The sequence below is a fragment of the Solanum lycopersicum genome, chromosome 7, assembly GCF_036512215.1.
Source record: "Solanum lycopersicum chromosome 7, SLM_r2.1".
NCBI classification, from domain to species: domain Eukaryota; kingdom Viridiplantae; phylum Streptophyta; class Magnoliopsida; order Solanales; family Solanaceae; genus Solanum; species Solanum lycopersicum.
In genome coordinates, this window is record NC_090806.1 from 20,312,192 (window position 1) to 20,329,873 (window position 17,682).

General features: G+C 34.3%; 1 protein-coding gene across 1 annotated transcript; it reads right to left on the reverse strand.

Moving 5' to 3' along the window:
- Positions 1–8,318: 8,318 nt before the first annotated feature.
- Positions 8,319–10,225, reverse strand: LOC138337351 (uncharacterized). Its single transcript, XM_069287261.1, has 5 exons — positions 10,014–10,225; positions 9,602–9,929; positions 9,369–9,503; positions 8,402–8,546; positions 8,319–8,329 (listed from the first exon to the last, which is right to left on the reverse strand). The coding sequence occupies exons 1-5, from the start codon at positions 10,223–10,225 to the stop codon at positions 8,319–8,321; spliced, it is 831 nt and encodes a 276-aa protein (XP_069143362.1).
- Positions 10,226–17,682: the final 7,457 nt, after the last annotated feature.

Here is a 17,682-nt window from a genome sequence, read left to right on the forward strand (position 1 = left end):
AATATTTTCAAGAAAAAAATTAAGATTGACTGAAATATGTGAAGGCCATGACTTTTTACCCGCCAAACTTCTTAGGAAGTAATTTCATACATGGTTTCTCCAAATTCCGACGTAATCTCCAAAAATAGATCAAACTTAAAAACATCATTGAGTTCTAAATAGTAATTCAATTAAAGAACTAAAAATATATTTATTTAGATTCTTTTAAAGTGTCGAATTCTTTAAAATTAGAATAATTTAAAAAATCCAATACAATTACGAGGTTTGGCAGGTAAAAAAATTGAGAAGTCTTTTGGATCGTGACAAACTTGGTATCAAAGAATTAGGTTCAGTGATCTTATCACACAAGGACAAGTCTAGTAGAGTCTTGCAGAACGGTACGGGGATGCCTTTACTTTTCTTCGAGAGGCTATAGGACTTTAGGAAATTTCATTCCTTCTATCTTTCATGCAACTACTTGAATCCAATTAGTATCTAGGTGATACAAATTGGTATATGAATTTCTTCACTCTATTTCACATATGGTTAAACTAGACTATTAGAAGTTGAAATAGCAACAACAGAAAGAAAAATAAATGTGTCCTAAGAAATAGGTATATTTTCTCGATTGATTACATGGCCTCTAATGACTAGTGATCAACATGATTTATTATATTAAATTCATACAATTGAATTCTTTGCTGGTATTGATTATGAAGATGTTTTTGCTTTCATTTTTGATTGTTTTGAGTTGTGCCATAAAATGAATATCGTGGAAAGGCTTAGTGTTGAGTTTTGACTTAATAGTTTTGGGGAGATGCAAAATGTGGTGATCAATTTTCTAGCTTCTTTATTCAAACCCCAAACTGTGAGCTATGGGAAGAAAGATGACGGAGGATATGTGTTGCAGCCTATGAGGTAAATTTTTGTACGATATCTAGATATCTGACAACATGCAAGAAGTTTCGTAAAGGACAACTAGAAAATCAACATCATTAAATTAGAAAATTCAGTTAGTAGTGTTTTCCTAACATATATAGGTTGTATAGCGAATGATGAAATTATGTTGAGGCAATTGAGGCATAATCTCTTTTATGATTTCATAGATTATGTGTATATCAAAAAGAGTCATGATTGACTACTACAATAATACTAATGCTATAAGTGCTTACTTAGTTAAAGTTATAGATTGTGTTACTTTTGTTGTCAACCTAAGCTACGAAAGAATGAACATATCTTTGGATGAGAGACCAAAAAGGTTTGGTGGCATATTGTAGTCACTTAATGGGAATTTTTTTTGAGTACAATCTTGCGAGGGTATGATGTATTCTACTGGTGAATTTAATGGAATTTCATAGTTGTGGTACTATGGGTATATGAAAATGGATATATCGATTATGAAGTGTGATTACTAACAACTTAAGAAGTTATTAGTAGTATGACATGTTTAGATAATGAGATTTCAGTGTTGCTTTCACATTTGAGAAAACAACTAGTTTATTACTACAAGTACTTGGATTGTATTATATTTAAGGAAAATTTTGGTGTGAATCTTTGGTACAATATTAATATATTTAGGTTGTGAAATGTATCTTAAGGGTTCTGAATGAGGACTGTCGACTTTATCTAAAACTCCAAGTAAGTAGACTGATATCAGAAAGACAATCTTATAGGTAAAATAAGTCTCATTGAGTATGATTGTCTGAAAGTGACTAAGAATTTTGATAGACTATGATTTGGAGGAAACTATATGATTAAATAAAAAATTGGTTAAACAACTTGAGTATGGTCATAACAACTTGTGAGTATCTAAGGTTATTATTGTCTACTATTGAGTGAGTATTGTGGTTGTATCACAAGTTTTAAGAGATGTTGCGACACTGCTCGAATAGAACTTAAAGTAGGTAGAGCCATAATAAAATAAGATCAAATTTGTGGGGTGTGTAGCCTTCAGAAATGGGTGAGAGTAGGAATATTTTCTCAAATTGGAAGGAACAAAAATGTATCTTTGAAAGGGTTGAAAATTGGATTCATAGACGCGTTGTTTCATCTGCTTTGTTCTGGTTATGATAATGGTGTCATGGATTCGTCGGATTGATAATAACTAGAGGACAATATGTGACCATAAAAAAGTTTGTTACTTTTGATTTTTAAAGGATCTAAGGAATAGTTTCCCTCAGAGTTTTGATTTAGAGTGTGAAGTAAAACGTCATGAGTTGTTGGTAAAAGGATGAGATCGGTAGGCGAGCTAGAGAAACAAGAGAGTGATATATTGAAGGATTGAGATATTTAGAAATTTGCATCATGAGAATAATTTGAGAAAAGTGAAGGAATAAGATCTCTCATATCAACCCTTGAAATGTAGTTGAACGTTGTATTGATTTTTGGTTATGATTTTAGATATGACTTTAAGATGTGAACTAGTCTGGTAGAGACTAATTAGAAGTTCATATTATCATTAACTTTTATAAAGTTTGAATTTTGATTTCAGTGACAAAACATTGAGGTATGTAAAATTTAGTGTTTTACATGGGGTTAGATTTCTCAAATTATGATAGATAATTTAAGAATGATGTACGAGGTGAGATATAATTTCACATGCTTATTAAGAATTTAGAGTTGGGCTAATGTTACTATATTGATGGGACTACATAGAATGTTAAGATGTGTTACTTAGACTTATAATGGTGAATAAAGGTTATGAACTTATAGTATACAAAATAATTTGAGTTACCAAGAACTTCCCTAAGTATTGGCATGATGTATGTGATTGCGTTGAATGGTAGCTAAAGCATGGTATGTGGAAGTGGTCGGAAAATGACTTTAAGTATGATTTAATAGTTTTATCTCGATAGAAAGGTATCATTATGTTTTAAATTAGTGTTATTATCCTTGTATGAAACTCATATTTTTCATCAAATGTTTAAATAGAAAGAGAGATAGACATAGTTTGAACATGTATGTGATAAGAATACTTTGATACTAATGATGGTTTGAGAGTAAGGTCGATGATTGGTGTGGTTATGATGTTTTATTAGTATTAAAGTGTTAACTTCAATGGATGTGGGGTTCGATAAATTAAGTATTTGTGCACATATAATAGGGACTAAATTAGTGATTGTGGGTACCTAGAAAATAAAAGAGATAGAGTCAGATGAATGAAATTGTTTGATATTGGAACTATGAAAGGAGTATCTGGAGTTATTCGACCTTGGTTATGTACATTCTTATGTGACCAAATACTTCATTCTGGGTGTGGTTTAGAGTATGATTCACTTTCTACATCCGCTTGTGTTTTTTGCTTATATCGATGGACCTCGTAGTGGATCGGATGTACCACTTCTGTGATTGTCCTCTTAGTAGGATGTTTAGACATACTTGGTTATATCAAATGAAATATTTGGTGTAGTATTTAGGCTATTGAAATATATGTGGTTCTACATAAAACTTTTCTTATGAGAACATATAGGAGATCTACCATGAAAATTTACATTTGTTCGGTAGAATTAAGATTTATCTCATCATCAATATAATGTTTTGATTATGCATAATTGAATGTGAGGATCATTAAGTCTAGTTTTTTCATTCTTAAGGTTTGTATATAATATCTACTTATCTAACATTTCAATAGTGTTGTTGGAGGTTCTGTATGCTTGGGTATATCACTCGATAGTGGGTACTTCATCATTTCTATATTTGGATCAATCAGATTAGTTCGTTTCTCCTTAATGATTATTTGATGTCTAAAGATCACGTTTTTATAGCTTATGCTCGAGGAAATATTATGTTGTGATGATGTAATTTTGATAAGATTTATGATGGGCTGTGTATTATGAGAGTGTGGTGGCTGGTACAGGTTCACTCCTGATTGTAACCAATACTGATTCAGAATTTTATCAAAGTTATGTATGATAATATTTATCCTGATGGTTGTATCAAGGTCTAGTTAGAGAATCGATCATTTGAAAAATCCACATGAGTTTTGTTGTTAGTTGATCTTGCATACAACAAGAGTTATCATTCGAGTTTTGAGATGGCCCCATTTGAAGTAATGTATGGGAGAAGATGTAGATCTACAATTGGTTGGTTTGATACATTTGATATAAGACCTTGGGTACTAATATTTAGAAGGAATTGTTCAGACAACTATTATTTCTTACCATCAACTTCTTTTGATCGTTCGAGGACGAACGATGAATTAATTGGTATCTAATGGAACAACCCATTTCATCGTACTTAGTACTAGAATTTTTTATTTTATAAAGGACTCCTTCGATAGATTCTAAAAAATATTTTTTGGACTATTCATAATTATAATTATAAAATTAGTAGGATAGTTTTAATAATTAATTTTTGTTGGTGGTTAAAGAGAATAACATTAAAACTAGTAGCGGGTCAATTTTATCACTTTTATAATTGGTTATATAATAATTAGGGTAAAGAACTAGTTTGTAAAAGAAAGAGGAAGAAAAAGTTGCGAGAGAATGTTGAACGAAGAAAGTGATGGTGCTTCAGGTGATTTTTGTTTTTTACTTTGATTTTTGTTAGTGTAATAGGTGTACGTATATGGGTTCGATAGTATGATCTTATTATCTAGTAAAGGAAGAGAATCAAGCGGCGAGAGAATTTAAATTGGTATATATATGTTTTGTTGTGTTCTGGACTTGGTAGATGTAGAAATTTATAATCATGATCTAATTAATAGAGCAACGATTTTCCCTAATCATTGGACCATGCATGATGAGGATCATTATTTGGTGGAAAACACTTTGGTATGAATTGAAATATTTTAAATAGGATATTTCATCCATGTAATAGCCAGGTTACTAATGTACTAAGTTGTTAGACAACTTCGGTTAATTTTTTGGGTTATCATATTATGTGATATATTGAGATAGGTAATAAGTATTAGGTATCGTATTATTTAAATTTTAGTAAAGTTATGTTAATTGGAGGAATTAAGATTTACCCTTAGGCTTGAACTTTAGCAAATTGATTACAAATAAGGGTGAATTATTAGGTCTAGGATAGACATATAGTAACACGGGTGTCTATAAACTCATTAACATACAAATGATGCATATATGCTTGATAGATTAGAAAAGTTCAAAGGCATGGAAAAAGGAAAAGTATTGGAGAAGTAGCTTGCTTGACTTCAATTCTTCGGTGGAGGTAGGCTGTGGTTTATGCTATCTGATAGTAAACTCTTAATAGTGATTGATATGTATTGAATGATATTGTGAAGTTGGTTGTGTGACTTGGTTGTGTATTATGTGATTGACCTGAAATCCTGAGATCGTAGAATTTATATTCTTGAATCCTTCTTATCAAAATGATGCCTTGAATAAAGAAGGCTTGATAAAATATTATCAGTGAATTAAAAATGGTGATAACAAATGATAAATTAATAATATTATTAGATCGGAGTGTCACGTTCCGACACGGTATAATAGAATCGGAGTGTCACATTCCTACATGGTATAACTGGATCGGAATGTCACATTCTGACATGGTATAATTAGGTCGAAGTTTCACGTTCTGACACGGTATAATTGGATTGGAGTGTCACGTTCCGACATGGTATAATTGGATCGGAGTGTCACGTTCTGACACGGTATAATTGGATCGGAGTGTCACGTTCTAACACAGTGACATTAAAGGAAAAGGTTATTGAATTAACTTAATATACTCAATACCAAAGAACTCATTTTTCAACGAACGTGGTGTGGAGGCATGAGTCCTCGTGTGTCCTTGATATTGTGGTTGATTACTTACTTACGTCAATTGTAACTTGTTCATGTTGTTTGTTGCTTCTCAAGTACTATAGTTTATTTTATACTATTATTCTTTGTGTATTAGTTACTATTTTGGGTTGGCCGATGATACCTACTCAGTACATGTTGCCGCGTACTAATTCCAACTTGTTTTTTTTTTGTTTTCCTTTTATTAAATGTAGCGATTGTACCAATGACTTCAGATTTCCCTCAGTTCTATCTAGCCTCCCGCATATCAGGTCCCAGGGTGAGCTATTCATTCAAACTCGTGTTGTATTCTCTCGGTCATGACATGTTGTCCTATACTTTCGGACACATACCATTCTATTCTTTTATTTTAATGTATTTGATATTCTTAGATTTATTGGAGATTAGATGTCCTTGATGTGGTGACTTTCAGGTTTTGGGAAATGATATTTAGTAATATTTGAGTTTCCGCATTATGTTTGTATTTTGTAAGTTTGGTTAAATTGGTTGGTTCGCCCACTTGGGAGGTTAAGTGTAGGTGTCACTCATGACTCGTTTTGGGTCATGACATCTATATATACATATATATATATATATGTGTGTGTGTGTGTGTGTGTGTGTACATATATATATATATATAACTTATAAAACAGTGAAAATAACTTAGTTCGTTAAAGAAAATGCAATAGCAAACTAAACTTTACTTATATAAGAAAATAATATCTCCTCTGTGGGAGTTTATCTAATCGACAACCATCACTATGAGCCTAAGTGATGATACAACGTCTTTCCTCACGTTGCAAGAGGACCATCCTACACCTTGCCATTGTGTAGGACCTTACTCAACTTAGTGTATCCACTATCTCTCCTTATGTGATGATCTAAAAAGTATGACACGTCAATTTCCATGTTGGATACATGGTTTACATGGAGACTCGAGTTAATATGAACTCTCATTTCCACATCGGTGCTCAATACTACTCCTAAAAATGTACTTTAGCTCATACTTTTAATAAAATTTCCTTCCTTTGGGTTGAGATAATTTGTTGAACCCATTAGCTTTAAAAAGCTCCTTTTGGAATCAATGTTCCCTTTTTGGTTCAAAACTCTTTTGGGACTTCTAGTTCCCCTCTTTACTCAAATGTGAAACATTTGTAAAACTCTAGGGAATACTTAGTTCCCTTATATCTTTTGAGAAATAAACTCAACTATGCTCTTTACTAACTTGAAACTGTGACTCTTAGGGAATACTTAGTTCCCTTGTAGCTTTTTGAGAGATGAACTCAACTCTTTACTTGACTTTGAACTTTAAGCCTTTAAAACAAAGTGAAAACATTTGTGAAAGACTTTAGAGAACTTATAACTTTACTTTGACTTGCTTCTTAACTTTTAGATTTGGCTCTTAACTTCTTTGAATTTGATCTTAACTTTCCTCGAATTGAATTATGGATTCAAGGATCACGATTTTGTGTTTATAGATGATTTCATAATGTTTAGATGTACCTTAGAGTTTTGTAACAACTAGGAATGAAGGGTACATCACTTAGGAACTAGTATGGAAAGAGAGGGAAAGAACGGGGTCTCCAGGGGATTCTGGCGCTCTAAGAGGTGCGGAGCACCATAGACTGATGGACAGAGGCTGCCCTCAGGCGTTCTGAGAGGCGCGGCACGCAAGAGCCTGACAGAGAGACTCTATCCTGAGGGGATTTGGAGGCGCGACGCCCCAGCATTCTCCCAACGCGTTTTTCGACTTTGTTCTTCGTTTTTTATCTCTAAACTGCCAAACTCCCATGGATACCACCCCAAAAACTTAGGATACCTAATTAACTTATTACCCAATATTTAGACCCGAAATCAGTCCTAAAACATGGATTACAACTAACAGCGGTCAACAACAATCCAATAAACAAGAACATCAAACTTTCTTTCAAGATTCCAACCTCTAACATGAGTTATTTCATGAACTTTACTGATTTGAATGAAATTGGTGTGTCGGTGAAGTAAACCAACACAAAAGAGCCCACATACCTTGTTAGGGATCACCCCCGACGAAAATCCACGAAGCTAAACTTGATGTTCTTACGTCTTCTTCTTCCTCCTTTTTTCTCCTTGCTTTGAAAACCCTAATCTATTTTCTAAGTGCATAAACTGAATGGGATCAGTTTAGACCCCAACATGTTACACCAAAACGATATAATTAGTTGACTTAAGTAAAAGACCAAAACACCCTTACTAAATCCGGTTTTGGAACTCTGCTCAACAACGCACCTTCCGAAGGTCATATCTCACTCATAAGACCTCGGAAATTCACAAACTTGGTGTTGTTGGAAAGATCTTGGAACGATATTTCCATCCATATAAATAAATAACCGAAATTCTTCCTGAGATGGAAGTTATGATCGTTTGAAAATGATCAAAACTCACTTTTGAATTCTGGAATTTTTTTTCCAAATTTCCTTACTTATTTCTAAATTTGATTTTTTTTTGTTTTTCTTAGCTTAACCTTAGTTTTTCTAGAATCCGAATTTTACAATATCTCCCTCTTGGGAACATTTGTCCTCAAATGAGAACTCTTTTTTTAAGCTAAGGATTGTAATATCATTTCAGCACTAAACCACAAAAGAAAGTAGTAACATGTTTATGCATAATCTTATAAAGTGCTAAAAAAAAGAGTCTAGTACCTTGACATGCATTCTCTTTGGATTCGAAGAGATGTGGATATCTCTTCTTCATATCTTTCTCGGCTTCCCAAGTTGCTTCTTCAAAAAATTGGTTCCTCCAAAGGACCTTGACCGAAGCAACTTCCTTTGTCCTCAACTTGCGCACCTGACGATCCAAAAATCTGAACCAGAACTTCTTTATAGGAAAGGTTATCCTTAATCCCAACATTTTTTGTTGGTATTATCAATGAAAGATCACCAAGAAACTTCTTCAACATGGAAATATGGAACACCAGATGAACCGCTTCTAACTATTGGGGTAGCTCCAACTCATAAGCCTTTTTTTCCCACTCTCTTGGAGGTTATATAAGGTCCCATGTACCGGGACTAAGTATACCTTTTTTACCAAACCTCATAACTCCTTTAATAGATGAAACCTTAAGATACACCCAATCATCTACCTCAAAATCTAATGGCCTTATTCTAACATCCGTGTAAGACTTTTGGCGACTTTGTGCAGTCTTCAACGTTTCTGAATCACTTTAACCTTTTCTATAGCTTGGTGAACTAAACCGGTCCTATCAACCCTGCTTCGTCAACTTCAAACCATCCAATAGGAAATCTACATCTTCTCCCAAAAGAGCTTCATGAACTAATGGTCGAATGACAACTGTTGTTGTAAGCGAACTCAATGAGAGGTAGGTGATCATCAATTCAATCACACAAGCTCTCAACATATCTTCTAAGGTTTGGATAGTATGTTCTACTTGTCCATCTGTCTACTCAAATTCCCCTTGGAACCCAAACCTTTCTGGAAAAATTTCCAGAATTGTGCGGTAAATTGCACACCTCTATATGAAATAATGGAGATTGGAACTCCATGAAGTGTTACCACTTCTCGGAGGTACAAATTTACATAATATTCGACCGAATAAGTAGTATTTACCGACAAAAAATGGGTTGACTTTGTCATTCTATCCACAATCACCCAAATGGAATCATGTTGCCTTCGAGATCTTGGCAATCCTGTGATGAAGTCCATATCAATCATCTCCCACTTCCATTCTAAAATCTCTATATTTTGAGCTAAAACTCCAGGTCTTTGGTGTTCTACCTTCACTTGCTGACAATTGGATCACTTAGAAACAAATTCAGCACTATCTTTTTTCATGCATTCCCATCAATATACCTCTCTCAAATCACGGTACATTTTGGTGGAACCCCGATAAATAGAATATATGGAGCTAGAGCCTCCTCCATGATCCTCTCTTGAAGTCCATCCACCCTAGGTACACATAATCTGCCTTGGTACTTCAGCACACCATCTCCCCCTTGCTCAAAAGCCAATACTCCTTGGCTATGGACAGTTGCCTTCAAATCAAGCAGAATAGGGTCTTGGTCTTGGTTCTCTTTCACTTCTGACACCAAGTATGATTCAGCCCCATTAGTTAACACTATACCTCCTTCTGTTGAGTCCACAAGTTTGTGCATATCTTTTGGTAACTCCCTCTTTTCTCCTTCGACATAGCAAGTACTTCCAATGGACAACCTTCTTAAGGAATCAACAACCACATTAGCCTTATATGGGTGGTAAAGAATACTTATGTCATAATCCTTGAGTAATTCCAATCACCTTCTCTGTCTGAGGTTGAGATCTTTATGAGTGAATACATATTGGAGACTTTTGTTATCTGTAAATATATCCACATGAACACCATATATATAATGTTGCCATATCTTCAATGCGAACACGATTGCAGGCAATTCTAACTCATGAGTTGGATAATTCTTCTCATGAACATTCACCTGCCTGGAAGCATAAGCTATGACCTTGCCATTCTGCATTAACACTCAACCCCAACCAACTCTTGATGCATCGCAATAACCACAAAGCCTTAAGTACCCTCTGGTAAGGACAAAATTGGAGCGGTAGTCAATCTTTTCTTCAACTCCTGAAAGCTTTTCTCACAAGCTTCAAACCATTGAAACTTGACTGTCTTATAAGTTAACTTGGTCAAAGGAGAAGAGATAGAGAAGAATCCTTCAACACATCTCCTGTAATACCCAGCCAAACCCAAGAAACTCCTTATATCTGTCGGAGATGTGGTTCTAGGCCAACTTTGAACTGCCTCTATCTTCTGAGTGTCAACTTTAATACCTTTACTAGAAACAATATGGCCTAAAAACTCCACAGACTTAAGCCAAAACTCGCACTTGGAGAACTTGGCATACAACTCCTTATCTCTCGAAGTCTGAAGAACAACACTTAGGTGACTAGCATGATCTTCTTAATTTCTTAAATAAATTAGTATGTCATCAATGAAGACGATGACAAACAAATATAAATAAGGTTTGAAGATTCTGTTTATGAGATCCATGAAAGTTGCATGTGTGTTAATCAAATCAAAGGACATAACCAGAAATTCGAAATGCTCGTATCTTATTCTAAGAGATGTCTTGGAATATCACATTCCCTAACCTTCAGTTGATGATAGCTTGATCTGAGGTCAATATTGGAAAAGCAAAAAGCACCTTGAAGTTGATCAAAATGATCTTTTATCCTTAGAAGAGGATATTTATTCTTATGGTCACCTTATTTAATTTACGGTAATCTATACACATCATAAGGGACCCATCCTTCTTCCTAACAAACAAGACCGGAGCGCCCCAAGGTGAGACACTTGGTCGAATGAAGCCTTTATCTGACAGATTTTTCAACTGCTCCTTTAGTTATTTTAAATCTGCTGGTGCCATTCTGTATGGAGGAATAGAGATAGGACGAGTATCTGAGATGACATCTATGCCGAAGTCTATCTCTCTTTCAGGAAGCACTTCGGGTAGATCATCGGGAAAGAATTCTTGGAACTCACTAACTATAGGAACTGACTGAAGGGAAGGTACCTCAACACTCAAGTCATTAAATTGGACTAAGTGGTAGATACATCCCTTAGAAACTAACTTCCTCGCCTTAAGATACAAAATAAAACGACCCTTAGGCACTGCTGAACTACTAGCCCACTCTATGACTGGCTCATTTGGAATCTGGAACTTAGCAACTCGAATTCTACAATCTATAGATGCATAATAGGCATGGAGACAGTCCATACCTAGAATGACATCAAAATCCACCATGTCTAACTCTATTAAATCAGTCATGATACTCTTGTGATCTATAGAAACAAGACAATCACGATAGACTCCCTAACAGGTGTAGACACACAGAAAGGTTCACAAAGATTTTAGGGAGAATTTCAAACTGATTTACACCATAAGGAGTTACAAGGGATAAACTTACTCCTGGGTCTAATAATGCATAAACATCAAAATTAAAGACTTTGATCATACCCGTGACAACATATGGAGAGTTCTCGTGCTCTTGGTGTCTAGTGATACCATAGAGATAATTTGTCCCTCTGTCGGTACAAGAAGTAGCTCCTCTAGGTGCATCCCTGTTTGGCGGAGCAACTGATGAAGATTGGGCTCTGTTGCCTGGATTTTTACCACCTTGCTTATTATTAGGGCATTCTCTCATGAAGTGACCCTCTTGACCACATTTGAAACAACCTGTCTGGCCATCATGACATTTGCCAGGGTGGATTCTACCACATCTACCACACGCAGAACTTCTACCACCTCTTTATGCCACACTACCTTGATATTGGGCCGATCTAGCCTTGAAGTATTGTGAATGGTGACCGCTGTACTCACCTCGATTTGTGGGTGCAGGTGCACTAGAAGATGATGGTGAAGGCCTTTTGGATTCCTAGAGTTGTGGTCAGCTCGAACAACCTTTCTGTTGACCAGAATCATTCCCAGTCTTCACCTTCTTCTTTCGGGACTCTTTTCTATCCTTTACCTTCTCTTTTTCAACTTATTGAACGTATACCATCATCCTGAATATATCCATGTAACCTATCAACATGACAGCCCTACCTACCTTGCTTGAAACACGTCCTAACCCTACAACATACAATCTTATTTCGCTCCTCATATCTTCACCGTCTCTGGAGCATAGCGAGATAGGTGGGTGAACTTCAACCCATCCATGGAGTCCTGCCTCAGAGTAAATAACTCCCTTACCTTCTCTTCCTTCAGTTCATGAGAAAAGAACCTCCCCAAGAAGGCTTCTTCGAAACAAGCCCAACTTGGATGTGGTGCATCCTCAAACCTACCATCCTTCCATTGATCGAACGATGATCTGGCTACACCTTTCAGTTGGTATGCACCCAATTCAAACCTCTCAACATCGACCACATGCATTACCTCATACACCTTCTTCAGCTCTTCTATAAAGTTCTCTGAATCTTTTGTAGTGTTTGATCCAGTGAAACTAGGGGGATTCATCTTAAGGAATTCACGGGTTCTTAAAGTGTCTGCCCCTTCTTGTCGAGCTCCTCTCTTTTTTCTGATATGATTGGTCACAACCTGACTCAACATCCGAATAGCTTCACGGAATTCAGCACTGGTAACCTCTCCATGAGGTTGTACTCTGGTGCATTTGTAACCTTTAGTTCCTCAACATTCCTTTGTGGATGACCTCTGACTTCTCTTCTTGGAGGCATAATAACCTGAAAATACATGTAAGCATGAACTAGAGAGAGACTTTTAGAGATAAAATCTTCACACAAAATAAGATGAAAGAAGTAAAACATTCCTAAATGTGGCACCCTTTTAATCATAGATGTGGCACATTACACACTGATGACTACGACTCTACAAACACAGCTTCATAGACTCTCTAGGACTCTTGAACTCTGTGCTTTGGTAAATGGTTTGTCGCACCCCGAGACTACACACTGGGCGGGATCGACACTCGAAGACCATTGTTGGCCCTCAAGCGAACCCCTGGCCTGGCTACTTAAATTAGTGGAAGACAAAACCACAACTTTGACACGAATAGCACATAATAAGAGGGAAATACGTCATGTCATAACTTTGACCAAAATGACTCGTAGGTCTTAATAACTGAAAACAACTCCAAACAAAAATACTTTAGTCTACGAAGCCTCTAATTGCCTAGAGAGGGATGTTGGGACAGACCCTACAACATCTTAAAAACTAAGATAATATATAATGGAAAATGATGTCCTCCACAACGCAAGGAGACTCACTACAAACTCTGAAGCTCAATTTGGAATCAACGAAGCACTGCGTGCTGATCCTGGGTACCTGCGTCTGTATCATGAATCTATGTCGGCCAACTAGTATCAGTACATTGAATGTATGAGTATGCGAGTTGGAGATCTAGACAACGACTTAAGCTTGAGGAGATTTGATGAACTTACCTTGGCTCTGCTCAACTCAAGAGTATACTTAACTCAAATGATATAAATATAAAACAATTTTAATCACATGCAAGATGTGTGTGTGTGTGTGTGTGTGTGCGCGTGTATATATATATATATATATAGAACTTATTAAACACTGAAAATAACTTAATTCGTTAAAGGAAATGCAATAAAAAAAACTCAAATTTACTTATATAAGAAAGTAATATCTCCTTTGTAAGAGTTTCTCTTTCCGACAACCATCACTATGAGCCTAAGTGATGATACAACGTCTTACCTCACGTTGCAAGAGGACCAGCCTACACCTTTCCATCGGTTTAGGATCTTACTCAACTTAGTGGGATCCACAAGATCTTGTTATGTGATCATCTAAAAAGTATGACATGTCAATTCCTATATTGGCTACAAGGTTTACATAGATACTCGAGTTAATAGGAACTATGGTCTCCACATCGGTACTCAATACTATTCCCAAAAATGTACTTTGGCTCATACTTTTAATAAAACTTCCTTCCTTTGGGTTGTGATAATTTACTGAACCTATTAGCTTTTTAAAGATCCTTTTGGAATCAATGTTCCCGTTTTAGTTCAAAACTCTTATGGAATTTCTAGTTCCCCTCTTTACTCAAACATGAAACAATTTTAAAACTCTAGGGAATACTTAGTTCCCTTATATCTTTTGAGAAATGAACTCAACTCTTGCTATTTACTAACTTGAAATGTCAACTCTTAGGAAATACTTAGTTCCCTTATAGATTTTTGAGATTTGAACTCAACTCTTTACTTGACTTTGAATTTAAGTCTTTAAAATAAAGTGATAACATTTGTGAAAGACTTTAGAGAACTATAACTTTACTTTGACTTGTTTCTTAACTTCTTGACTTGGATCTTAACTTCGTTGACTTTGATCTTAACTTTCCTTGAATTGAATTATAGATTCAAGGATCATGATCTCATGTTTATGGATGATTTCATGATGTTTAGATGAGTGTTGGAAACAACTAGTAATGAAGGGTACATCACTTAGAAGATAGTACGAGAAGATAGGGAAAGAACTGGATCTCCAGGGGGTCCTAGTGCTCTGAGAGGCGTAGAGCGCCATAGCCTGACAGACAGACTCTCTCCTGAGAAGCTTTGGAGGCGAGGCGCCCCAACATTCCCCAATGGGTTTTCCGCTTTCTTCTTCGTTTTTCATCTCTAAGCCTTGCCAAACTCCCATGGACCCCATCCCAAACACTTACAATACCTACTTAACTTATTACCTAATTATTTAGATCCAAAATCAGTCATAAAACATGGATTACAACTAACAGCGATCAACAACATTCCAATCAACAAGAACGTCAAACTTTCTTTCCAGATTCTAACCTCTAACATGAGTTAATTCATGAACTTTACTGATTTTAATGAAATTGGTGTATGGATGAAGTAAACCAACACAAAAGATCCCACATACCTTGTAAGGGATCACCCCCGACGAAAATTTACGAAGCTAAACTTGATGTTCTAGCGTCTTCTTCTTCGTCCTCCTCTTTTCTCCTTGCTTTAAAAACCATAGTCTATTTTCTAAGTGCGTAAACTTAGTTGGATAAGTTTAGACCCCAACATAATACTCCAAAAAGAAATAATTACTTGACTTAAGGAAAAGACCAAACACCCTTACTAAATCAGGTTTTGGAACTTTTCCGGCTCAATAGTCTATTTTCTAAAGTTCATATCTCACTCATACAACCTCGAAAATTTGCAAACTTGGCTTCGCTGGAAAGATTTTCCAATGAGATTTCCATCCACATAAAGAATTAACCCAAATTCTTCGTGAGTTGAAAGTTATGGTCGTTTGAAAATGGTCAAAACTCACTTTTGAAATCTGAATTTTTTTTCCAGATTTCCTTACTTTTGAAAATGGCCAAAACTCAATATTTTTGTAATGTTTATGTAAATTATATTTCATTAATGATTTCACTTTATTTGAATTGTTTACATATTTGTATATTATATAGTATAAATTACATAAATCACATATTATAAAACCTAAATTACATATTAATCCTATTCTTTTCTATTTTACAAAATTCCTTAAAAACTCAGGATACAATATATTCGTCCGGATACACAAATATTGATACATTAAATAACTTAATTTTTGCACTTAAAAAAAGAATCTAAATATAATATTAATTATCAATCCCACGAATTCAAGCAAACCTGATTGATATCAATCTATTCCAATCCGTGATAAATTTAAGAATTCAAAATTCAATGTTTCTTCTCCTCCATCTATGCAAAATTATAACAAATCCAAAATACATGATGAGTCTATAAATTTTTGTTGAGATATTCAGAAATTTTGGTGGACGATTTGAGTTATCAACGATATAATAGTGATAAAACAATCGTTGGGCAAACAATTTTTTTTGTGAATCTCATAAGTTGTATCAAGTACATAATCTGAGTTATGAACGATATTTTGTATCAAGTACATGATATGTAAGGATTGATATTTAAATCATTACATTATAGCACACTATATACCAGAAGTTGAGAGTGATACATAATTCATTAAGTTTACCTCATGTCTTATGCTTTCGCACAGTATTTTTTTTAAAGTATGCTTATAATATGTCAACTCAGGATTAGCTTTGAGTCACTCGTGATCCTAGATTTCGTATTTTTTTAATTTATTTATTTTTTTTAAAAAAAGGAAGTTGTTTTTATGAATTGAAAAATAATTTTAATAAATTAATGAATTTTGACTTTTTGATGTACTATATATATAAGTTTTTTTAAAAAAACTATAAATTAAATTATTTAGTTTTGAATAAAACAAATTCATATAAAATTTACTAAAGATTCTTGTTAATCTAACTTCAAATAATAGCTATCATTATCATTTTCATTGACACTAAATATTAATCTTTAAAATCTCAAAAAAATAACAATTGTATTTAGTAGTACTACCATTTGTTTTCTTTTTTATTATAGAAATTTAATTTATTATAAAATTTACAATTTTACAAAGATGGTTAATTTTATATCCAAAATGATTTATATTAAAATTTAAATTTTGAATCATTATATTTTAAAACTAATTATATTATGAATTCAAAATGTAGATTTTTTAATAAAAAATTAAATTCTGAAGTCAAAATGTAGATGCTTTTATAAAGAACTCTCAAAGGATCAGTATTGTTAATAATAATATTAATAAGGGAAAATTACGTGGGATGACAAACATCCCTAAGTAATTAGCTAATAAGGGTACAATTTAATTTATTTACTCTCAATAATTATAGTTTCATTTGTTTGTCATAATTAATGCGACCCACCACCTCTTTGTATATCCAATCATAAAAAATCTTTTTATCTTTTTGTATATAAATTTATTTTATATAAAATCAATTTTATCTCTTCTATACCCATTCCATATCTTTCTCCTAGAATCATTCCTCCCCTCCTATTTTGAATTTTGAATTTGAGAAAATTTCACGCGTTCTCTCTCCTGTCTTACTTTCATGAATCCATTTTTTTAAAATTTTTTTCCTTCATCAACATAATTATATATGTGTTGTGTTTCTTAGTTTTTTAATATTTTTTTTTTAAAAAATCCCTTCTTTCGTATCAAATTATAAGTTCTGCAAATGAGAATGGAGGATTCAACTCCACATATGAGGATTGCCAGAGGTATTCCATTGCATATTAATATTGTTGATAATCCATTTCCATTTTCAATTGGGTTAACTCAGGAGTTTGTGGTCAATGTAGGGTCTATGGCAAAACATAAACAAGTTCAAGTTGAACAATATGCTGAACTGATATTCGAGAAAAAATAACGCAATGACGATTCAAAAAGTCATCAATAATGCACAATCTACCGGCATTAATATTGTTGAAGGTTGAAGTAAGAGAAAAGTCAGAAACATAAATTCAGAGGATATTGGATCTGCCTCATCAAAACTTGACAGAACTAGACAAATTTAAAGAACACTGGGTAGTGTAATTTATATACAAATTACT

Coding starts and splice junctions, on each gene's coding strand:
- LOC138337351 (XM_069287261.1), bottom strand. CDS start 10,225: ATGCAGAATGGCAAGGTCATAGCTTATGCTTCCAGGCAGGTGAATGTT. Junction 9,504..9,601: donor CATATATTCTATTTATCGGG/GTTCCACCAAAA, acceptor TCCAATTGTCAG/CAAGTGAAGGTAGAACACCA. Junction 8,547..9,368: donor GGCAACATGATTCCATTTGG/GTGATTGTGGAT, acceptor TTGGATCGTCAG/GTGCGCAAGTTGAGGACAAA.